The sequence below is a fragment of the Macaca thibetana genome, chromosome 15 (genome assembly GCF_024542745.1).
Source record: "Macaca thibetana thibetana isolate TM-01 chromosome 15, ASM2454274v1, whole genome shotgun sequence".
Taxonomy (NCBI): Eukaryota; Metazoa; Chordata; class Mammalia; order Primates; family Cercopithecidae; genus Macaca; species Macaca thibetana.
Window position 1 is genome coordinate 12,918,627 of NC_065592.1, and position 22,941 is coordinate 12,941,567.

Below are 22,941 nucleotides of genomic sequence, written 5' to 3' on the forward strand. Positions count from 1 at the left end.
TAGTGGTGGCTTCTCAGGCAGATCCCCGGGTGTGGATTAGAGTGTTGTCTGGTGCTCTGGTAGGAGAAGCTGCTCCAGTGTGTGGGGCTTTGCTTCAGCAAAGCCACAAGTTCTGATGGGATTTCTGGTACTAGGATTAACCTCCTTCAACTAGAAATGTAGGTTAGCCACCTTTACACAGGTCACCAAGGTATATGGCAGTTCTCTTTCCCCCAGAAGACTTGGAAACTCCCATTTTTGCATGAGGAATTTGATGTCTATTTGATATAATCAACTGATATTACAGATTGTTTAAAAATTTTTGTTTACTGTTGCCAATTCTACTTCTTAGGTACTTTGTTGGTATCCTTGTGTTGGAATCACCTGAATTAGAAGAAATCTAGGATGTAGCATGGATTCTAGCCTTCCTGTGTTTCTATCCCCTTTCTTTTTAAAAAATTGAGATATAATTCGAATACCATAAAATTCACACCTCTAAAATGTACAATTTAATGGTTCTTAGGATATTCACAAAGTTGTATAACTGTCACTATTAACTAATTCCAGAACATTTTTGTCACCTCAGAAATAAATCTCATATTCATTAACAGTCACTCCACTTTTCCTCCTCCTGCTGCTGGCAACCATTAATCTACTTTCTGTCTCTATGGATTTGCCTATTCCGAACCTTTCATATACAAGGAATTACACAGTTTGTGGCCTTTGATGTAGTGTAATATTTTCAAGGTTCATCTATGTTGTAGCGTGGATCAGTACTTCATTCCTTTTTGTTGCCAAATAATATTCCATTGTATGTCTGTACCACATTTTGTTTATATGTTGATCAGTTGATGGACATTTGGGTTATTTCTACCTTTTGGCTGTTATGAATACTACTGTGAACATTTGTATACAAATTTCCACGTGAACATATGTTTTTAGTTCTCTTGGGTATATTCCTAGGAGTGGAGTTGCTGGGTCATATGGTAACGCTCTGTTTAACATTTTGAGAAACTGCCAAGCTGTTTTTCAAAGCAGCTGCATTATTTTACATTTTCTTCAACAACGTATAAGGTCAGCCTCCTTTCTGATTCTATTCTCCTCAGGTTCTGTATTTCTCTGCTCTGGGCTGGAAGCAGCTCTAGGTCTAGGAATTCCACAAGCCTTTTGTTTAAATAGGTGGGAAATTATCTATTTTTCTCTGTTCAGCCAGGTTCATTTTACAAGCATGTGTGTACCAGGCATATGCATTGGGCATTAGTGATAGGAAATCCAATGCCCTTTCTACTCAAGGACTTTACAGTCCAGCAGTGGAACTTCTTACTAGGAAATGTGAGGTGAGGGGGAAAGCCAGTGAAGAACATAATAGCTTATAACTTCATGAGTTTACACAGCATGGATAGCTAACTTCAGGATCTAGCCAAAGATTGACTTTTTTTCCCCCCCGCAACGTCTGTTTTTTCTTTTTTCTTCAGGCTACCCTTTAACTATTGCTGTTCCTTGGTTTTATCCCTAGGTTACTATTCTTACGTATTTTCCCTGGGCAAAATTCACAGCTATGGATTTACCTGTCACTTACATGTTGATGTCTCCCAAGTTTGCTCAGACCTTTCTCATGGGCTCTCAGGTTTGTGTTTTGATGGATCTCTATTTGGGTAATCCTTAGACAACTGAAGCCCACTCATTGTGACTGAAACATAACTACTCATCTCCCCACTACTTGATAATCTGTTTTTGCTTTTGAGTTTATAGTTTTATTTGTTGGCACTATCACACAAGCCATAAACTTCCCCCTTCTTAATCCTCCACATTCACTCAGTCACCAAGTTCTACAAGTTTTTTTTGTTTATTTGTTTGTTTTTTGAGACGGAGTCTCGCTCTGTCGCCCAGGCTGGAGTGCAGTGGCCGGATCTCAGCTCACTGCAAGCTCCGCCTCCCGGGTTCATGCCATTCTCCTGCCTCAGCCTCCCGACTAGCTGGGACTACAGGCGCCCGCCCCATGCCCGGCTAATTTTTTGTATTTTTAGTAGAGATGGGGCTTCACCGTGTTAGCCAGGATGGTCTCCATCTCCTGACCTCGTGATCCGCCCGCCTCAGCCTCCCAAAGTGCTGGGATTACAGGCGTGAGCCACTGCGCCCAGCCTCTACCAGTTTTTTTTTTTTTTTTTTTTTTTTTTTTTTTTGAGACGGAGTCTCGCTCTGTCGCCCAGGTTGGAGTGCAGTGGCCGGATCTCAGCTCACTGCAAGCTCCACCTCCCAGGTTTACGCCATTCTCCTGCCTCAGCCTCCTGAGTAGCTGGGACTACAGGCGCCCGCCACCTCGCCCGGCTAGTTTTTTGTATTTTTAGTAGAGACGGGGTTTCACCGTGTTAGCCAGGATGGTCTCGATCTCCTGACCTCGTGATCCGCCCGTCTCGGCCTCCCAAAGTGCTGGGATTACAGGCTTGAGCCACCGCGCCCGGCCCCTCTACCAGTTTTTATCTCTTAAATATTTTGTGACTGTTTCTTGAATTCATATAACCATCTTTTACTGCCTTCAGATTTCATCATCTCCGGGCTATAGTCACAGCTTTATAACTAGTCTTCTGTTTTGTCCATCAAATTAATCTTCTATACAGCTGCCAGAACAGTCTCTCTGTAATTCTAGTCAGCAACTTTGAACTCCATGTAATTTTAGTTACTAAATACGTGTTGTTCTACTGTTTCTTGCTTCAGTGCCTTGTCTGATGCTGTGTCTTCTACCTCGAATATTGCCTTTTGCCCCCTCTTCAAACCTTGCAATTTCTTATCTTTGAAGATTCATCTTAGACCGGGAATAATAGCAGTAATAATAGTAAACAGTTGTAATGGTGCTTACCATGAGTCAGGCACTGAAGCACATAACATGTATTAATTCATTCAGTCCTCACAACAATCCTATGAGGCAGGCACTGCGCTTACTCCCATTTACAGATGAGGAAATAGAGACACAGAAGTTGTGACTTTATGAAGGTCCCACCATGAGTGGCCAGGTCCGGGTTGGAAGCCAGGCAGCCTGAAGATGGTTTGCTTTCAGCCTCTCCTACGCACCCTCTCTCAACTTCTGCCATTCCCTTGACTTCCCCCACTGCAAAGGGTAGTTAGTTATCTTTTCTTTGCTTCTGCAATAACTCACACGTGGCCTGATGTTTTTGTTTTAAGCATTTCTGAAACTTCTGAAATTTCTGATCAAGGAGCCAGGATTATAGATTGTTTAATTGCTGGTTCACTCTCTCTCTTTTTTTAACTATTAAAGTGGCTAAGTTGGAAATGACTTCTTCCATTATTGTGATCTTAGTCTTCTCTGTGAAGCCTTGTCTGAATATCCAGTCTCATTTAGATATTTTTTCTTTGTGTCTCTATAGTACATTGTTTTTTTGATATGGGGTTTTGCTCTTGTAGCCCAGGCTGGAGTGCAATGGCGCGACCTAGGCTCACTGTAACCTCCACCTCCTGGGTTCAAGTGATTCTCCTGCCTCAGCCGCCTGAGTAGCTGGTGTTACAGGTGCCCACCACAATGCCCAACTAATTTTTTTTTTTTTTTTTTTTTTTTTTTTTTTTTTAAGACGGAGTCTTGCTCTGTCGCCCGGGCTGGAGTGCAGTGGCCGGATCTCAGCTCACTGCAAGCTCCGCCTCCCGGGTTTATGCCATTCTCCTGCCTCAGCCTCCTGAGTAGCTGGGACTACAGGCGCCCACCACCTCGCCCAGCTAGTTTTTTGTATTTTTAGTAGAGACGGGGTTTCACCGTGTTAGCCAAGATGGTCTCGATCTCCTGACCTCGTGATCCGCCTGCCTCAGCCTCCCAAAGTGCTGGGATTACAGGCGTGAGCTACCACGCCTGGCCCATAGTACATTGTTATAGGCTCCTTTAGCATTGTTCTCATTCTTCTTCTTCTTTTTTTTTTTTTTTTTTTTTTGGAGATGGAGTCTCGCTCTGTCGCCCAGGCTGGAGTGCAGTGGTGTGATCATGGCTCACTGCAACCTCCACCTCCCTGGTTCAAGTGATTCTCGCGCCTCAGCTTCCCGAGTAGCTGGGATTACAGGCACCCACCACAATGCCCAGCTAATTTTTTGTAGAGCTGGGGTTTCACCATGTTGGCCAGGCTGGTCTTGAACTCCTAACCTCAGGTGACCTGCCCGCCTCAGCCTCCCAAAGTGCTGGGATTACAGGCGTGAGCCACCACGCCTGGCCTGTTCTTTATTGTGGCCGTTTGTATACTTGTCTTTAACCCCTTGTTTGACTGTAAGCCTCTTGGGAATAGGGACTATGACTTAGCACTTTATACACCTAAACCTCAGCATGTAGTATGTATTCATGCTTATTGAATGAACTGATAAGTCTCTGTATACCCATACTTAGACTTGTGTGTGAGGAGTGGAGTAAGAAGATTAAGATGAAGTGAGCTTAAGCTGGAAATGTGAGACAGCATGTTGTAATGATTGGGAGCAGGATTCTGGAGCCAGGCTATCCTGACTCCACCTCTTACTAGTTGCGTGGCCTTGGACAAGTTTGTGCCTAAGTTTACTGATTTATAGAACATGAAGAATAATAGAATATACCTCATAGCTTTGTGAATGGCAAAAGTGCCTTTATTTTGTTTTTAAGAGATGAGGGTCTTATGGCCGGCTAATTTTTGTATTTTTTTGTGGAGATGGGGTTTTGCCATGTTGCCCAGGCTGGTTTTGAATTCCTGAGCTCAAGCGATCCACCCACCTCTGCCTCCCAAAGTGTTGGGATTACAAGAGTGAGCCACCATGTCTGGGCTGAGAATTGATTATTCTATTTATATTGTATGTTGTGGATCATTCCCACCCTAATTATAGTATTATAAGCAGAAAGAAGCCAGTTCTGTTACATTATCCTCATGTTTGGTACACCGTGGTGATTTTAAAAATGAGGTAGTCTAGTTGGGCATGGTGGTTCATGCCTGTAATCTCCGTACTTTGGGAGGCCGAGGCTGGCAAATCACCTGAGTTCAGGAGTTCAAGACCAGCTTGGCCAACATGGTGAAACCCGGTCTCAGCTACTCGGGAGGCTGAGGCAGGAGAATGGCGTAAACCCGGGAGGCGGAGCTTGCAGTGAGCTGAGATCCGGCCACTGGCCACTGCACTCCCGCCTGGGCGACAGAGCAAGACTCCGTCTCAAAACAAACAAACAAACAAACAAACAAACAAAATTAGCAGGGTGTGGTGGTGGGCGGCTATAATCCCAGTTATTCAGGAGGCTGAGGTAGGAGAATCGCTTGAACCTGGGAGGTGGAGGTTGCAGTGAGCCGAGATTGCACCATTGTAATCTAGCCTGGACGACAAGAGCAAAACTCCGTCTCAAAAAAAAAAAAAAAAGAGAAAAAAAATGAGATAGTCTAGAAGGTTCTGAGAAAATACCTAGCAAAGTTAACACAGTTTTGTTAATAATAACAATAATAGCCATTATCATTTATTGAGATTATGAAAGCTCTATTCAAGTGAAAATACAAAGTACCATTCAAAGTTACATAAAAGTAGTTTGAGGATTATCTGCTGGTTTAGACTATCTCGTTGCTGTCTTCTCTTCATTAGGAGTTGAATTAATGAGTTTGACAGTTGACAGCTTATTTATTTTCCTTCCAAAAAGATATAGCTAGAATAGGAAAAGTCAGTAATATTGCATCTTAGATTTATATAGTGCTTTTTAGCTTTCTGTAAATATTCTTTTAAAAATTTTTAAGAGACAGGGTCTCACTGTGTTGCCCAAGCTGAAGTGCAGTGGCTCAGTCATGCTCACTGTAACCTTGAACTCGTGGGCTCAAGTGATTCTCCCATCTCAGCCTCCTGAGTAGATGGAACTACAGGTATGTGCCCCCATGTCTGGTTAATTAAAAAAAATTTTTTTTTTGTATAGGTGGGGTCTTGCTTTGTTGCCCAGGCTGGTCTTAAACTCCCAGCCTGAAGTGATTCTCCTGTCTCTGCCTCTCAAAATGCTGGGATTTACAGGCATGAGCCACTGTGCCCAGCCTCTATTTTGTTTTATAGTAGAATCACTGTGAAATGGATAATAGGACACATATTATGGCTATTTCACTGTAGAGGAAACAGAGTCAAAAGCACTGACTCTCCTAAAGTCATCCCATAGCTAGTCTCTTTAACAGTGACAAATGTTAACTAATCCATAGCAGATGTCACTAATCCATAGCCTGTGACAGCAATGTGGAATTCTAGATGTGGCAACCCACTGTGCATTTCTATAATCACATTTTTATTTTCTGTTAATATTAAATAGTTTCTTTTATGATAACACTCTGAAGATAACTGTATTGTTTATTAATTTTAACTCTTGTAGTTATTGGAACCAATTTACATATATACTGGGATTAAAAAAAAAAAAGATGGGCTGGGCGTGGTGGCTCAGGCCTGTAATCCCAGCACTTTGGGAGGCCGAGGCAGGTGGATCACCTGAGGTCAGGAGTTTGAGACCAGTCTCACCAACATGGTGAAACCCTGGCTCTACTAAACATAGAAAAATTAGCCGGCCGTGGTGGTGGCACCTGTAGTCCCAGCTACTGGAGAGGCTGAGGCAGGAGAATCACTTGAACCTGGGAGGTGGAGGTTGCAGTGAGCTGAGATCATGCCCATGCACCTCAGCCTGGGCGACAGAGCAAGACTCTTGTCTCTCAAAAAAGAAACAAAACAAAACAAAAAAAACAAAACCAAAAATGGCAATAATGCCTGTTCAGATCAGTCAACGTGGTTTACCTTTGTAGAGAGTATACCGGCAGCATCTTGATACTATTACAATTCTTTGTCAAAAAAGAGATTCCTCGTGCCTCTGAGTTTGAACTATGGCACAGGTGTGGTAGAGGTAAAACATGCAATGAAATTCTGGTCGAGGGAAAACCATGTGAAGCAAAAACACCCAAAACCTTTTAGATGGGCTCTAGGATAAACCTTTCCCAGTCACATCCTCCTTTTCCTCCTGCACACAAGTGACTGGAATGGAATTTAAGAGCTAAAAGGCCCTTCATATAGTTCAGCCATGCTATTTAACAGATGTAAGAACAGATGAGGTTGAAAGAAGTCACTTGTACAAGGCCATGTAGTTAGGTCCCTGAAATTTAGGTTTCCTGAGTGATGTTTGCAGTAAAGTGTGTGGCTTTTCTTTTTGTTTTTTTTTTTTTTGAGACAGAGTGTTGCCCAGGCTGGAGTGCAGTGGCGTCATCTCGGCTCACTGCAAGCTGTGCCTCCTGGGTTCACGCCATTCTCCTGCCTCAGCCTCCCGAGTAGCTGGGACTACAGGTGCCCACCACCACGCCTGGCTAATTTTTTGTATTTTTAGTAGAGACGGGGTTTTACCGTGTTAGCCAGGATGGTCTCGATCTCCTGACCTTGTGATCCGTCCGCCTCAGCCTCCCAAAGTGCTGGGATTACAGGCGTGAGCCACCGCGCCCGCCCGTTCATTCATTAACATAGCAACCAGGGAGATCCTTTTAAATGTGAGATAGATCATTCACAATCCTCCAGTGACCCCTCATTTCACTTGGAGTAAAAGCTTAAGGCTTTAGGATGGCCTGTAAGTCCCTACAGACTCACCGCACTGTTTCAGATCTTACCTACTACTTGCTTCTTGGCGGACTCCTTGCCACTCCTTGAGCAGTGTGAGGCATGTTCCATTCTGCTTGGCAGACCTATGCCCTGGGGTGTCTACAGGGCTTGTTCTCTCACCTCCTTCAGGTGTTAAGTCAGATGTCACTTAAGTGAGGCATTCCTTGGCTATATTTACTGTTGCAACTCATGGCTCCACCCAGCATTATCCATTTCTTTCTCTGTGCTATTTTTCTTCATGACACTTCTAACTCACTATATAATTTACTTCTTTGTCCTGCCATGAGGGCAGGACTTTGCCTTCTCTGCTGTGTTTTCTGCATCTAGAACAATGCCTGGCACACCGTAGGCATTCAGTAAATATTTGTTGAATGAATAAAATCAACAAACACTTAGCGCCTTACTAACAGGCAATGTGCCGGGTTAATTATTTGGTAGAACTAGGAACAAAGTGCAGTAAAATGGCACGTGGAGCAGGCCGGGTGCAGTGGCTCACATCTCTAATCCTAATGCCCTGGGAGGCCGAGGGGGAGGATCGCTGGAATCCAGGAATTCAAGACCAGTCTGGGCAATGTAGTGAGACCCTGTCTCTGCAAAAAATTAGCTGGGCGTGGTAGTGCGTGCTTGTAGTCCCAGCTACCTGAGAGGCCAAGTTGGGAGGATCACCTGAGCCTAGGAGGTTAAGGCTACCACTGAGTTGGATTTTGAATAATATGTTAGGAAGTAGTCAGGGGAAGAAGGGTGAAAAGGCTTCTTTGGCTCTCCTTAGGGTAGATTAAAATTTCAGAAAACAGAGTTGAACTTTTTTAGCCCTTAGAAGGTTTGAGCATAGATTTTAGTAGCAAAGTTCTATAGTTTCAGTACAAACAAAACAGTTTCGAGGGAGTTGAAAATTGCCACAGATTTAGTGGCTTCAAACCCCACATTATTGTGGGGTTTTTCAAGCTTGGCATTATTCATATTGATATTTGGGGAGGTATAATTTTTTGTTGTGGATGCTGCCTTGTGCATTGTACCATGTTTACTAGCGTCACTGGCATCTACCCACTGGCTACTAATAGCATCCATCTCTAGTTGTAACAACTGGAACTATCTCCAGATACTGATTGCTTAAATGTCTCCTGGGGAGAAAAACTGGCTTCCATTTGAACCATTACATTACTGTTGATGGGATCTTTAGCAAATTCACAAATGATTTGGGGAGATTTATATCTTAATGAAGTAACCATATTTGTGAATCTAGAATTGGGTAAAAAAATTTAAAATTGTTGATTCCTTAAAAATGATACTCATATAACTCACTGTAATGATGATGGAAATAAAGTGCTATTAAAATAGGTTGGACTCTGGGTCATATAGAAGGGGTTGCCAAGGACGAGATACTTCTGTTGGACTTACAAGAATAAGATTTGTATTGCGGAAGGGCACACCTGAAGTAAAGGAGTATCATTACCAAAGGCCAGCACATATTCAGTGCAGTCCTGAAAGTTGCATGATGGGGAGGGAAGAGGTAGTGAAACTGCGTTTTAGAGAGCCTTATGTGTTATATGTGAAGGAGTATAGGCTTGTTTTCCTTCAGTATGCTGGATTCATTTTCTTTTGCTGCGTAACAAATTACCATAAACTTATCTGCTTAAAACGATATTAATTTATGATTTCACCATGAGTCAGGAGTCATGGCTTCAGCTGAGTTTTGTGTTCATGCTCTCCAAGGGATGAAATTAAGGTGTCAGCTGACTATAGCCTCATCTAGAGGCTCACTCAGGAAAGATCTTCCAAGGTCTCTCAGGTGGTAGTGGAATTCATTTGCTTGCGGTGATGTGACTGAGATGCTCCTTTTCGTGCTAGTGGTTGGCCAGGACCATTTTCAGCTGCTAGAGGCTGCTCTCAGGTCCTTGCCATGTGTAGCTCCATAACATAGCTGTTTGCTTCTTCAAGGCCAGCAAGAAGATCTCTCTGGCTTAGAATCACTCTCTTCAGTTGGCTAAGATGGAGTCTTATATAATGGAAAGTAATCAAGGAAGTGACTGTCCCATCACCTTTGCCATGTTTTATTGGCTGGAAAGAAGCAAGTGAGATTCCACCCACACTCAAGGGGAGGGGAAAACAGAAAGGGGCAAGAATTTAAGCTGGGCACAGTGGCTCATGCCTGTAATCCCAGCACTTTGGGAGGCTGAGGTGGGTGGATCGCCTGAGGTCAGGAGTTTGAGACCAGCCTGCCCAACATAGTGAAACCCCATCTCTACTAAAAATACAAAAAATTAGCTGGGCTTGGTGGTGGTGGGCACCTGTAATCCCAGCTACTAGGGAGACTGAAGCAGGAGAATCGCTTGAACCTGGGAGGCAGAGGTTGCAGTGAGCTGAGATCATGCCATTGCACTCCAGCCTGGGCAACAAGAGCAAAACTCCGTCTCAAAAAAAAAAAAAAAAAAAAAAAAAAAAGAATTTAAAATTCTATCTACTGGGTCCACCCTCAGAAGATCCATGAAGGCAGTGGCCAAAAGTCTTTATTTTTGCTCAGCAGTGTATCTTTGGTGCCCAGCATGTAGTAAGTGCCTTATAGATACTTGTCAAATGAATGAAACCAGTGAATGAATATTTGGTAGACACTTGAGTGCTATTTACAGCTTAAGCTCCTAAACCGGTAATTTCACATTGAGAAACAGTCTAGTTGCTTTGGCATTATTTATATTCTTCACTTTAGGTAAAACTAGTAAACATTTTGACCTGAGATCTTAAAGTAAAACCTAAAATTGTTTATTTTCACAAGTGTCAATCAAATCTATTATGTCAGAGAGACAACACCCATTGGAAAAATAATTTAGGGGCTACATTGTACCAAACTGGCAGAGTTCTTGTAACGGCTGGAAATGTTGGCAGGTTTGAAGTTTTGGGGGTGGTGAGTGGTTAGGTTGTTTGAAGTTTCACAGCTATTGCTAGCACATAAACATTATTTCAAAACACTTTGAAAATACAGATTGTTTTATAACAGCTGAATAACAATATTTTATTCTAACTTGTGCTTAGAACTTTATAGTTTATTGTGGTTTATACTTAACAGTTCTTCAACCTTATAGGAAACATCTTTTGAATATAATTTAGGGTTTTGAGTCCGTTGATAAAGTGCCATTTTATCTGTACAAAATGACATTTCTGACACCAAAGTCTCTGTTTTTCCACTAGATCCATGCTGTTCAACTGGGGTTAAGAGAGTCCTAGGGTGTACTGGAAGCTACAAAGTAACCGTGGTACATTTTCCTGAAGTATCAGTTTTAGTGATGTATTTGAAAATAAACATTTTTTTTCCTGTTAAAACAAACATGGGGCGGGGGGCGGGGGGGCCACAGCGGCTCATGCCTGTAATCCCAGCTCTTTGGGATGCCAAAGTGGGAGGATCGCTTGAGCCCAGGAGTTTGAGACTAGCCTGGGGAAGATGACTAGACTCTGGTCTCTGCAAAAACATTTAAAAATTAGCTGGGTGTGGTGGTGCTTGCCTGCAGTCCCAGGCTGGGATGAGAGGATCACTTGAGCTTGGGAAGTCAAGGCTGCAGTGAGCTGTGGTCACACCACTGCACTCCAGCCTGGGTGACAGAGTGAGACCCTGTCTCTGTAAACAAACAAACATATATAGGTGCAGTGTAGTATAAAATAGAATACAAAATATGAATGAATTCTAAAAATAAATTTCTTATGGCATGTTACTGTAGGTGGCTCCCCTAGGTTGTCTCATACCTTGATTTATGGTCACTGTCCAATGCCCTTCACGTGTGTCCGTGGAGAAGTTTGAGAGTCACTCTGCCAGGTTCTTTTTAACTGGATCTTGGCAGATGTAAGATTCTGAGGCATTTCAGGTGGAGGTTAGTGGCATAAGACAGGAATATCAGGGATCAGGGTTCCTTTGTATGAGGGAGACATTTGATAGAAGAAGAGACCTTGACTCTTGGTAGGTTAGTGGGAGACTTGTCCCTGATGACTTAATCACTCACAGGGCCTCAGCAGGACAGCTGGAATGACAGAGATGGCTGAGCTTCTTTCTCCACATAGTCTTTTATCCCTGACTTTTTCCCATAATTCAGAAGTGTTCCAGAGAAGGCCAGGGAAGAAGCTGCAAGTGCTGTTGAGGCCCAGGTTCAGAATTTCCACAACATTCCTTCCTGTATATTCTGTTGGTCAAAGCAAATCGCAATGTGAGCCCAGATTCAAGGGATGGGGAAATAGACTCCACCTCTTGATGGGAGGAGCTTCAACAATTGTGGTCTTAAAAAATCTACCTTGTCTCCTTGGGCAAGATACTTAACTCCTTTAAGCCTTAGTTTTGTTTGTTTTTAAATCTATAAAATGAGGATAGTATCAATACCTACCTCCTAAAGTGGCTGTAAGGATTAAATATGTTGTTACATGAAAAGTGATTAGTACATCTCCTTGTAAGAGCGCTGTAAATGTCAACAGTTACTGTTTCACTTGTGTTTCTGCCTAATGAAAGCATAGCTATCCTTAAATACCTCTGCCTTCCTTCCTGAAGTCTTCTGTGATATTCCTGTCTCTTGGAAAATATATTGTCTTAATATCTCATTTGGTGGCAGGTTTATCTTGCTTTATGTTATTGTTCTCTATGTGTATGACATAGCTCCTCTGCTGAAGTTTATAAGTAAACTTCTGGAGGGGGCAGGCCAGTATTTATACAATTTTTCATTTAGTACTGAGATGATTTTGTGAATGAATCTCATTCAAAATGAGATAAATCATTTCTGTTGTTTTAATCTAGTAAGCACTTTTAGTCAAAATATGGAAATAAAAATGTAAAAAGAAGCAGCAAACTCTCCAGATATATGGTCTCACTATTTACTGCTTAATGAAATGGGGCATATTCACATGGAGAAGATTTTAATTCCCTAAGGGGAAAAAAGCTCAATTTTTGCTAGTCTAAAAAATAAATGAACGTTTAATTTAGAGTTAAATTGGAGAGAGTTAGAGAAAGAGATTTAAAAGCAATAAAGTGTGTTTTATTTTAATGGTCACTTCAATTATTTTCAAATTCCAGGAGGTATGAATTCTGAGCTTTAACTAGATCAAAGAATGTTGAAATCTTAGTAAAAAAATTAAAAAGGAGGGTCTGTTGGTTTTTATAAATGGAAGAGGTTGTATATAATAAAAAGCCCTTTTTTCCCCCCTCACTTGTAATCATTCCTTGTTGTGGGAAATAAATGTGCGTGTTCCTATGACATGTTTAAGGACTCCTATACAGGTATTAGCTTTAACTCGCCCAATGCTAATAGTGTGAAGTCAGGATACAGTGTGGAAAGGTAAAAAATAAAAAATAAAAAAAAATAAATCTCGCATCTGCTGTTACATGTTGTTAACTCCCTCAGCAGACGTTAAATCATTTCAAGTACAATAATAGTGTGGGAGGTAAATTAACTAACCATTAACAGTCTTATAAATACACAATTAACATGCCAACATTTATATGGCACATTGATGGGGCAGCAGTAATTTTTGATTGGGAGTTTGCAGACCTTTGAGAAGCCTCAGGCTGTTGCCTATTCTGACAAGTTTTCACAGATTGCAGGTGAGAGGGTGGGAAGTCTGCTGAGCAGAGGGAAGTGAGCGGGGAGTGTTTTGAAAAAGTCCAGGAAGGGGGATTTCCTTCTAACCATTGGATAGATGTGAGCATTGTAAGTCGTGTTGTTGCCTATCTCAGGTCCTTAGAGACTGAAGAAGTATAGGGCAGGCTTGTTTGCTCGTAGTGAGTTATTTGAAGAAATAGAGTATTTCAGGTATAGACTTGAACTGAAGGTACATGAGTCACTAGGGATTTTAAAAAATATTCTTGGACGTAACTAGATATTTAAAGTAAACCCTTCCTCTGTGATTTCAGGTCAACAATGAGATGATCACTGAAGTTCCTTTCTTGTGTGAAATTTTGTGACTTTTATTTTTTTGAACAACCATTACATGCATTGATTGTTTCTTGCTATTGTACAGGCACCATTGTTGTTAGCGGAGGGGAGCTAAGGGTTTACTGCATAACACATTTGCTCTCTTATGTCTTTCACAGAGACCCATGGGAGAAATTTCTCTCAGGCTTCAGGACCAAATAAGTACAATAGGCTTTTAAAAAGTCATGTTCGGCGGGCGCGGTGGCTCACAACTGTAATCCCAGCACTTTGGGAGACTGAGGTGAGGGGATCACCTGAGGTTAGGAGTTCGAGACCAGCCTGGCCAACATGGTGAAACCCTGTATCCACTAAAAATACAAAAATTAGTGGGGCCTGGTGGTGCACACTTGTAATCCCAGCCACTCAGGAGGCTGAGGCAGGAGAATCACTTGAACCAGGGGGGCAGAAGTTGCAGTTAGCCAAGATTGCACTACTGCACTCCAGCCTGGACGACAGTGCGAGACTCCGTCTCAAAAAAAAAAAAAAAAAAAAAATTGTGTTCATTATGACTATTGTAACTTTGTCCCTCTTTGTTTTAAGAGGCCTTCTGGTGTACCGGTTAAGATCCCAAGCTCTTGAATTTGATTTTTAGTCCTATGTATTAGCTGTCTGGCTTTGGGCAAGTTTCATAACCTTTCATTTTCTCAGTTTTTTTCATAAGCTATTATAAATAAAGTTTGGAAATGAGTGTATATAAAATTATCCAAAATTATATTAAGACGTATGCCCATCAAAACCTACTAAAAATTATTCCCGTGTTTAGAGCATGTTCCCGGTCATCACAGGCAGGTTTCATGATCATTAATGAACACAGACGGGTATGTAATCTGGGAACAGTATCCAAAGTGCATCTGAAACCACCCTTAGCACTTAGTAGAAACTTAGTAAATATTTGTTGAATATTTATTCGTTTGAAGTGTAAAAGGAAATACACCCAGTATATTAAAAATGCATATGTTGGCCTGGCATAGTGGCTCACGCCTGTAATCCCAACACTTTGGCAGGCCAAGACTGGTAGATCGCTTGAGCCTAGGAGTTCAAGACCAGCCTGGGCAATGTGATAAAACCCCATTTCTACAAAAAATACAAAAAGTAGCCAGGCATGGTGGTGTGAGCCTATAGTCCCAGCTACTTGGGAGGCTGAGGTGGGAGAGTCGCCTGAATCTGGGAAGTTGAAGCTACAGTGAGCTGTGATTGTGCCTCTGCACTTCTGCCTGGGCGATGGGAATGAGACCTTGTCTCAAAAAAAAAAAAAAAAAATTGTTGTGTTATTTTGGGACATCTCTTTCTTTCCTTCTCTGTGTGGATATCCCTATTGCTTCCATTTTTAGTAAAACAAATCTTGATGCTTTAAAGAACATGGTATTAAAAAGTGTGAGAAAGAAGCTGTGAAAAGTGGGAAAGCTTAGGCAAGGTGATATTATTTATCTGTGGCCTAAAGGTATATTAAAAGGTCTATCTTATTTTGTTATTATTTTTGAGACAGAATCTCACTCTGTTGCCCAGGCTGGAATGCAGTGGCAATTTCGGCTCACTGCAGCCTCCGCCTGCTAGGTTCAAGAGATTTTCATGCCTCAGCCTCCCGAGTAGCTGGGACTATAGGCACGCACCACCACACCCCCCTCATTTTTATATTTTCAGTAGAGATGGGATTTCACCATGTTGGCGAGGCTAGTCTCAAACTCCTGACCTCAGATGATCCACCCACCTTGGCCCCCCAAAGTGTTGGGATTACAGGCGTAAGCCGCTGTACCCGGCCTTATTATTTTCTTGAGATGGAGTCTTGCTCCATTGCCCATGCTGGAGGGCAGTGGCGCCATCTCGGCTCACCTCTGCCTCCTGGGTTCAAGCGATTCTTTCACCTTAGCCTCCTTGCCCAGCTAATTTTTATATTTTTAGTAGAGATGGGGTTTCACATGTTGACCTGTTGATTGGTCTCAAACTCCTGACCACAAGTGATCCGCCCGCCTCGGCCTCCCGAAGTGCTGGGATTACGGGTGTGAGCCACTGCACCCGGCCAAAAAATGTCTGACTGTCTCAGAGAATCAAGAGTTGGTAACATTCAGGGAAGGCATTCAAGGCCTGAAGAGACAGCATTTGTGAAAGTGTAGAATAGCATTTCTAATAGCATGTTCTGTGAAATGCTGTTATACACTGATATGTTTTAGTATTCCTATAGAAAACAATATTTATGGATGAAGTAAGTTTGGGATATATTGTGTTACTAGGTTCCTCCCTCTTGGAGAGTCACAATACACAGAGTACATAATTTTTTTTTTTTTCTTTGAGACAGAGTCTCGCTCTGTTGCCCAGGCTGGGGTGCAGTGGGACTACAGGCGCCCGCCACCTCACCTGGCTAATTTTTTTTTTTTTTTTGTATTTTTAGTAGAGACGGGGTTTCACCATATTAGCCAGGATGGTCTTGATCTCCTGACCTCGTGATCTGCCCGCCTCGGCCTCCCAAAGAGCTGGGATTACAGGCGTGAGCCACCGTGCCTGGCCTACACAGAGTACATAATGTAAAAGTTTTGGGAAGTCCTGTGATAAAACAGCAAGAAGAAAACCTCTTTAACTTGGTTGAATCTGGTGTTTCCTAGACTTATTTTAAAACTTAAAAATTTTAAATTGTGGTAAAATATACATGGTATAAATGAGATGTAAAATTTACCTTTTTTTTTTTTTTTTTGAGACGGAGTCCTGCTCTGTCCCCCAGGCTGGGGTGCAGTGGCCGGATCTCAGCTCACTGCAAACTCCGCCACCCGGGTTTACGCCATTCTCCTGCCTCAGCCTCCCGAGTAGCTGGGACTACAGGCGCCCGCCACCTCGCCCGGCTAGTTTTTTGTATTTTTTAGTAGAGACGGGGTTTCACCGTGTTAGCCAGGATGGTCTCGATCTCCTGACCTCATGATCTGCCTGTCTCGGCCTCCCAAAGTGCTGGGATTACAGGCTTGAGCCGCCGCACCCGGCCAAAATTTACCATTTTAACCATTTTAAAATGTGTAGTTCATTGGCATTACATACATTCACATTATGGTGCAACCATCACCACTGTCCATTTCCATAACTTTTCCATCTTCCCAAACTGAAATGTACCCATTAAATACTTTTTCCCCATTACTCCCTTCCTCCAGCCCCTAGCAACTGCCATTAGATTTTCTGTCAGTTTGACTACTTTAGGTACCTCATATAAATGGAATCATACAGTACTTGTCCTTTTGCGACTGACTTATTTCACTTAGCATAATGTTCTCAAGGTTCATCTATGTTGTAATGTGTCAGAATTTCCTGTGTTTGAAGGCTGAATAACATTCCATCATTTGTATATACTACATTTTGTTCATCCTCTACCATGTATTCTTTTTTTTTTTTTTTTTTGAGTCGGAGTCTCGCTCTGTCGCCCAGGCTGGAGTGCAGTGGCCGGATCTCAGCTCACTGCAAGCTCCGCCTCCTGGGTCTACGCCATTCTCCTGCCTCAGCCTCCCGAGTAGCTGGGACTACAGGCGCCCGCCACCTCGCCCAGCTAGTTTTTTGTATTTTTTTTGGTAGAGACGGGGTTTCACCGTGTTAGCCAGGCTGGTCTCGATCTCCTGACCTCGTGATCCGCCCGTCTCGGCCTCCCAAAGTGCTGGGATTACAGGCTTGAGCCACCGCGCCCGGCCTACCATGTATTCTTAATCGCTGCTTAATATTGTGTTATATGTATGTGTCGTGGCATATGTGTACTATTGTAGGTTCCTTTTAGATTTTCAGTATTACAAATTATTCTGAGATAAATACTTTACACAGTTATCTCCTTAGAACAAATCCTAGAGGTAGGATTGCCCAGATAGTATTCATGTTTTATATTTTGGTAAATATTACCAAATTACCTTCTAAAAAGTCCCAGTTTTCATTCCTTCATATTGTGCATGAGAGTGCCCATTTCTCTGAACCCTTGCCAGAGTTAGATTTTTAAAAATCTTTTTGATTTTTGCATAACTGATCAGAGAGTACAATTTGTTTTTATCCCTGATCTGAATGTCTTTGTCTTGGAAATCAAACATAGCTTCAAATGGCAATTTGCTGCTCTTTGGGAGATTTTTAAAAATATTCTTTTGGGTTTTGAAAATTAGTCTTCTTAGAATAAGTTGATAGTGTTCCAAGGTGACACTTTTGAAGGGCACATTGAAGAGATGCTCTTGTGTTAAGAAAAAAAGGCAATCCTTTATTTATAATCACACACTTACACCTGGTACATTCATATATGACTTATCTCTACAATGAAACTGAATAGTCCTTGGAAGTTAGACAGCAACATTTATTGAACTCCTGCCATGTGTAACAGCCTTTGTTGCCAGAAGGAATATGGTGTTATGGACCCTGTCCTTGTGGAACTTATAGTCTAAGTCTCTAAGTACACATAACGGGAGGTAAAAAGTGACATACACAATAATATGTTTTCTGGGGCAGTCCTGTGGGGGTTCCATATCAGAGTTGGTAGGGAATCAATATTTTTTGAATGAATCATACAGCTTCCTTAATGTATGAAGCCATAGTGTCCTAATAGAGAAGATATCTGCTATCGTTGAGGCATTTGTTCTGGAAGGATAAAGTTGGGGAGTTGGTGTGTGCCTTGAGAAGTGTTTGCCTATTCCTCTTCAAAAGAAGTGATCTGTTTCCCTAGAATAGATTTTATTGAGGGTACTTCAGTATACTTTTATCACTTTGCCTTTTGCCATTTGACTTTTTGGTGCTAGAACACCTATTAAATGTGTGATTGCTTCTCGGCCTTTTGGCTAAGATCAAGTGTATTAAATGTGTGATTTCTCATTAAAGCCCTTATTTTTGCAAGGGAGAACTATTCAGTATGAATTTGAAAGCACCTTCCTCTCTACTGGTGACTAGTTGCCTTCCTTTCATGCAAGGAAGACGGCTTATTGTGATTGCAGTAGAAGGATGTTTGCAGCTCTGATCTGTGATACTATGATTCCATAAATATTCTCATTTATAAATAAATCTGTGGTGTATATATTTTTTATGGTTATAGAGAAGTTTGTATTTTTACAAGTGAAATTTAAATGCTCACTGTTAATTTCGTATTTTTTTTCTGATCAATATCCTTAAAATGGTAGATTGACACTAATATTTCAGGGACCAGATGTCTCAGAAATTTGGTGCTTAAAAGAATCCCGTGGTATTAGGAGAGGTACTAGGTCTGTATTAGGGTATTAACTTTTTGATTCAGGGATACTTTACTCACCTTTGCATTTCCCAGTAGCCTCAGAGTAAAATAAGTACTCAAGGAATATATTAAGAAGGGAAAAAGTGAAGATTAATGTAATTCACTTGATTAGAGATGCTTCTCAGTTAAATTTCTTTTTAATCTCAGTATCTTTATTTTAAGACCCACTAGGTGATGTCAACAGAATGATGTGTTTCCAGACAGCAATTTTTAAAACCTTAGTTAGCTGTAAGGATTTATTAGCAAGATTTCCTCTCTGTCTTCCATTTCTAGAAGAAATAGATTACAAGAAAATCTGGTGTTATAAGTCCTTCTAAAAGTAAATATCTTCTAGGACTGTTCCTGGAAACATAGTCAATCCAGCTTTCATATTCCTTGTACTTCGCAACGATTTTGCAGGGGCAGGGAACTCGCTCACATGACTTGCAGTGTCCTCTATCACAAAGGAAGCACAGACTTCTTTTATGTGCTGTGAACTTATAAGACAGATGGGATATTGACATATTTTAGGACTACTTTAAGCAAGAATTGATAGTTGAAATTATTAATATTTTTATCATTATTATTAATAGCTAACATTTATTTAATTACATGCTATGTGTTTTTTTGAGCACTTTACCTGCATTATCTCCTACGTATCCTCTCATTCCTGAAGCTTCCATTTTATAAATGAAGGAAAAAAAAAGGAGGCTCAAAAAGGTTAAGTATTTTGACCAAGATTTTATAGCTAACAAGTAATAGGGCCAGGATTCGAACCTTTCTGTCTCTAGGGCCTAGTACCTAACCATTGTTCTGCAATATTTTCTTTGTTGAGTATTTTCACTTAGCCGAGAGGGTGCTATCTTGTTACTAGAATAAATATTATTACAGTGTTTTTTGTTTGTTTTGTTTTGTTTTAGAAGACAGGGTCTCACTATGTCACCCAGGCTGGAGTGCAATGGTGCAATCATAGCTCACTGCAGCCTTGAATGCTGTGGCTCAGGTGATCCTCCCACCTCAGCCTCATGAGTAGCTAGGACTACAGTCACATCCCACCATGCCCAGCTAATTAAAAAATAATAAATAAATATATATGTATGTGTGTGTATATATATACATTTTGTAGAGATAGAGTCTTTCTTGTGTTGCCCATGTTGGTCTTGAACTCCTGGACTCAAGCAGTCCTCCTGCCTTGGCCTCCCAAAGGGTTGAGAGTACAGGTGTGAATCACTGTGCCCAGCCTCATTACAGTTTTAACAGGACTGAGGAAGCAGTTTTTATAATTAAGTTTCTAAAATGAGAAGTTGATCGTATAGTAGGTAGTTTTGATTATAAGTTTTATTTTAAAAACACAGGCCGGGCATGGTGGCTCACGCCTGTGATTGCAACACTTTGGGAGGCCAAGGCGGACAGATCAACTGAGGTTGGGAGTTTGAGACCAGCCTGACCAACATGAAGAAACCCTGTTTCTACTAAAAATACAAAATTAGCCAGGCATGGTGGTGCATCCCTGTAGTCCCAGCTACGCAGGAGGCTGAGGCAGGAGAATCACTTGAACCCGGGAGGTGGAGGTTGCAGTGAGCCAAGATGGCGCCACTGCACTCCAGCCTGGGCAACAAAAGTGATACTCTGTCTCAGAAAAAACAAACAAAACAACAGCAAAAACCACAGTACTATCTTGAAAGGAAAATACATTCATTAAGCAAAATTAATTTGGTGGTACATTTTTATAAAACCCCTAGTAACTCAGAAAGCATTGTCTGTGCCCTTTTAAACACTCACAACCATGTGACAAGAGGGGAAATATAAACTGATGAAATACAGTTTTGTACTTTAGCACATCATTTGAGGAAAATACAACTTGTTCCCCCATGACCTTATAAAGTAATGAGAAGATTGCATGATGGTGAAGGGAGAAAGAAAGGAAAATTTATTGTTTTAACAGTAGTTATGTGCTTTGAGTGGCCTGACTTGTTAGGAGTTGCTGTGATTTGTTTTGCCAGAGTGCAAGCCTTCCTTTCTGATTTCTATGGAGATCTCATTGACTAGAGCTGCAGCCCCTAGTGCTTATAAGGATTTCCTTTCAGCTTAGACTTAATCCTTTTAAGCTCCACAGAACAGGGATAAATGTTGATTTTCAAGGTGGCATTTTACTACACTGAATTTGTCTGAAAAATGATTCAGTCATTTTCTGCCTTATTCTTAAATATTTGCTGTGTACATCATGTTTCTAGGCAGGTGAGCTCGTGAAACAATATGAAGAGGAGAAAATAGCCTTTTAAGGAAATTGGCCCACAGAAAGGATGGCCTTCTTGGACAATCCAACTATCATTCTAGCTCATATTCGACAGTCACATGTGACCAGTGATGACACGGGAATGTGTGAGATGGTTCTCATTGATCATGATGTTGACCTAGAGAAGATTCATCCTCCTTCAATGCCTGGAGACAGTGGGTCAGAAATTCAGGGAAGCAATGGTGAGACTCAGGGCTATGTATATGCCCAGTCAGTCGATATTACCTCAAGTTGGGACTTTGGTATTAGAAGACGCTCAAACACAGGTAAACATTGTGTTCTAGTCATGTCTTCTGAGCTTTAAATCAGTAAACAGTCTTATGGAATAATGCATAATGTTGGAATAGGCTTAATGGGGGAAGTTTCTGGGTATTAATAGGAACACACATACGTCAGACTAAGAGTGAGTCTGAGCAACATCTCCATCTCTGCGACTGCGAATGGAGAGGGCCTCTAGAGTGTTATTAGAAGTAGACAGAAGAGGGATAGTGAAAAAGTTGGTTAGGAGAACATGTTGGACGTTGTCTAACAAGTCATTGTTTAGAAAGGCAAGTGGACCGGCTTTGAGTGTCTTCACAGAGCAACATTAGTCCCAGTAGGTAGATTACCTGGAGACAGATTTCAGGTCGACATAATAAAAAACTTGTAATACAGAGAGGTGACCACCGAAGGAGAGCAGGCACTTCTTGCCCCTGGAGGAATTGTGGGGGAGTGGGGAAATGGGAGGAGACACCTGAGTATTTACTAGGGCTGGTTTTAGTAGCATTGTATACATAGGGTGTGAGGTTAGAAAAGGAGCCCCTATTTTTGATACTTTGCCTTTATTTTCTTAAATTGATCACGTTTTGATTTTTCTGGCTTGAAAACACTCAACTTTGGTATACATGTATTTAGTCATTAGCTTTAAAAGCTTATTGCCCATTTTCCCACATATTTTTTTGGTGGCCTTGTTTCAAGGGGAATGTGATGAACCAAGGACTTTTTTTTTTTTACTTAGACAAATTATTTAGAATATATATTGTAGTTCTAATATGACAGGTATTCTAGGAGATTATTTTTTTTTTAGATAATCAGAAAATATAATCTCCAAATTAGCAGTAACCTACTAACTCCCAGGAAAGGTAATGGCAAGGAGATATAGTAGAACACTGAAAATACTTACGTATTTATTTTCATGGTCCAAATGTAAAATGCACATAAAGTAATATTGGAGGTAGAACTGGATACAATTTACAGTGAAAGACACATTCAGGTTTTGGTTCAGAATTCATTCAGTATCTGTGACATAAGAATAATTTGCTCTCATGATGAAAATAATTAATAGCATTTCCCAGTATCTAAAGGAACTTTTATCAAAATAGGATTTGAGTGAAGGTTTGAATATAATTTAGAACCATTGATTCTCAGTTCTCTAGTTGAAACTGACTTCCTTGCAGGTTATTGAGATGATATCTTATATGACAGGTTGAATGTATTTCAGTAGGAGAATGCTGCTAAATTGAGAGCTTTATGATTATATTACTTTGGCTGTACCCTTCACATTTATTAATTGCAATTGAATGTATTTTTCTTCAGTGGAATTTGGTTAGATATAGTGACATTGTCAGAATGCTTTTCCCAGCATAGTTTAAATTTCTGGTAAGATTATTTTCAGTATTTCCCAACCACAATGCTAACGCAGAAGTGTATAATTTCCTACCTTGAAAGAGGCTGAAAAAGAAATTAATTTATTTTCTATTAGCAAAATGCTGGGATAGGAAGCTGAAGATTAGCAAGAGAAAACTCATTTCAAGAGATGGCATCGATTGTGACTTTCTTTTTTATCGTGGTCTCCGTATGCAGCAGTTGTTCAGTGGATGCTGGGTGGTATTTCTCTAAAGGATCAGTTCACTGATTTTTGAAGGTTGATCAGCCAGTGGCAATATAATCAC

General features: G+C 41.2%; 1 protein-coding gene and 1 pseudogene across 3 annotated transcripts in view; both read left to right on the plus strand.

Annotated features, from left to right (window-relative positions):
• Positions 1-22,941, plus strand: part of MAPKAP1 (MAPK associated protein 1) — a 270,270-nt gene that overhangs the window by 16,066 nt on the left and 231,263 nt on the right. For 2 of the 3 annotated variants that reach the window (XM_050760550.1, XM_050760553.1), the window contains exon 2: positions 20,949-21,276. The exons of the other annotated variant lie outside the window; for it this stretch is intronic. In XM_050760550.1, the coding sequence (XP_050616507.1) occupies positions 21,018-21,276 (259 nt within the window). In that variant the 5' untranslated portion in view covers positions 20,949-21,017. The remainder of the gene's footprint in view (positions 1-20,948; positions 21,277-22,941) is intronic. 3 annotated transcript variants of the gene reach the window in all.
• Positions 18,270-18,436, plus strand: LOC126938209 (uncharacterized; annotated as a pseudogene).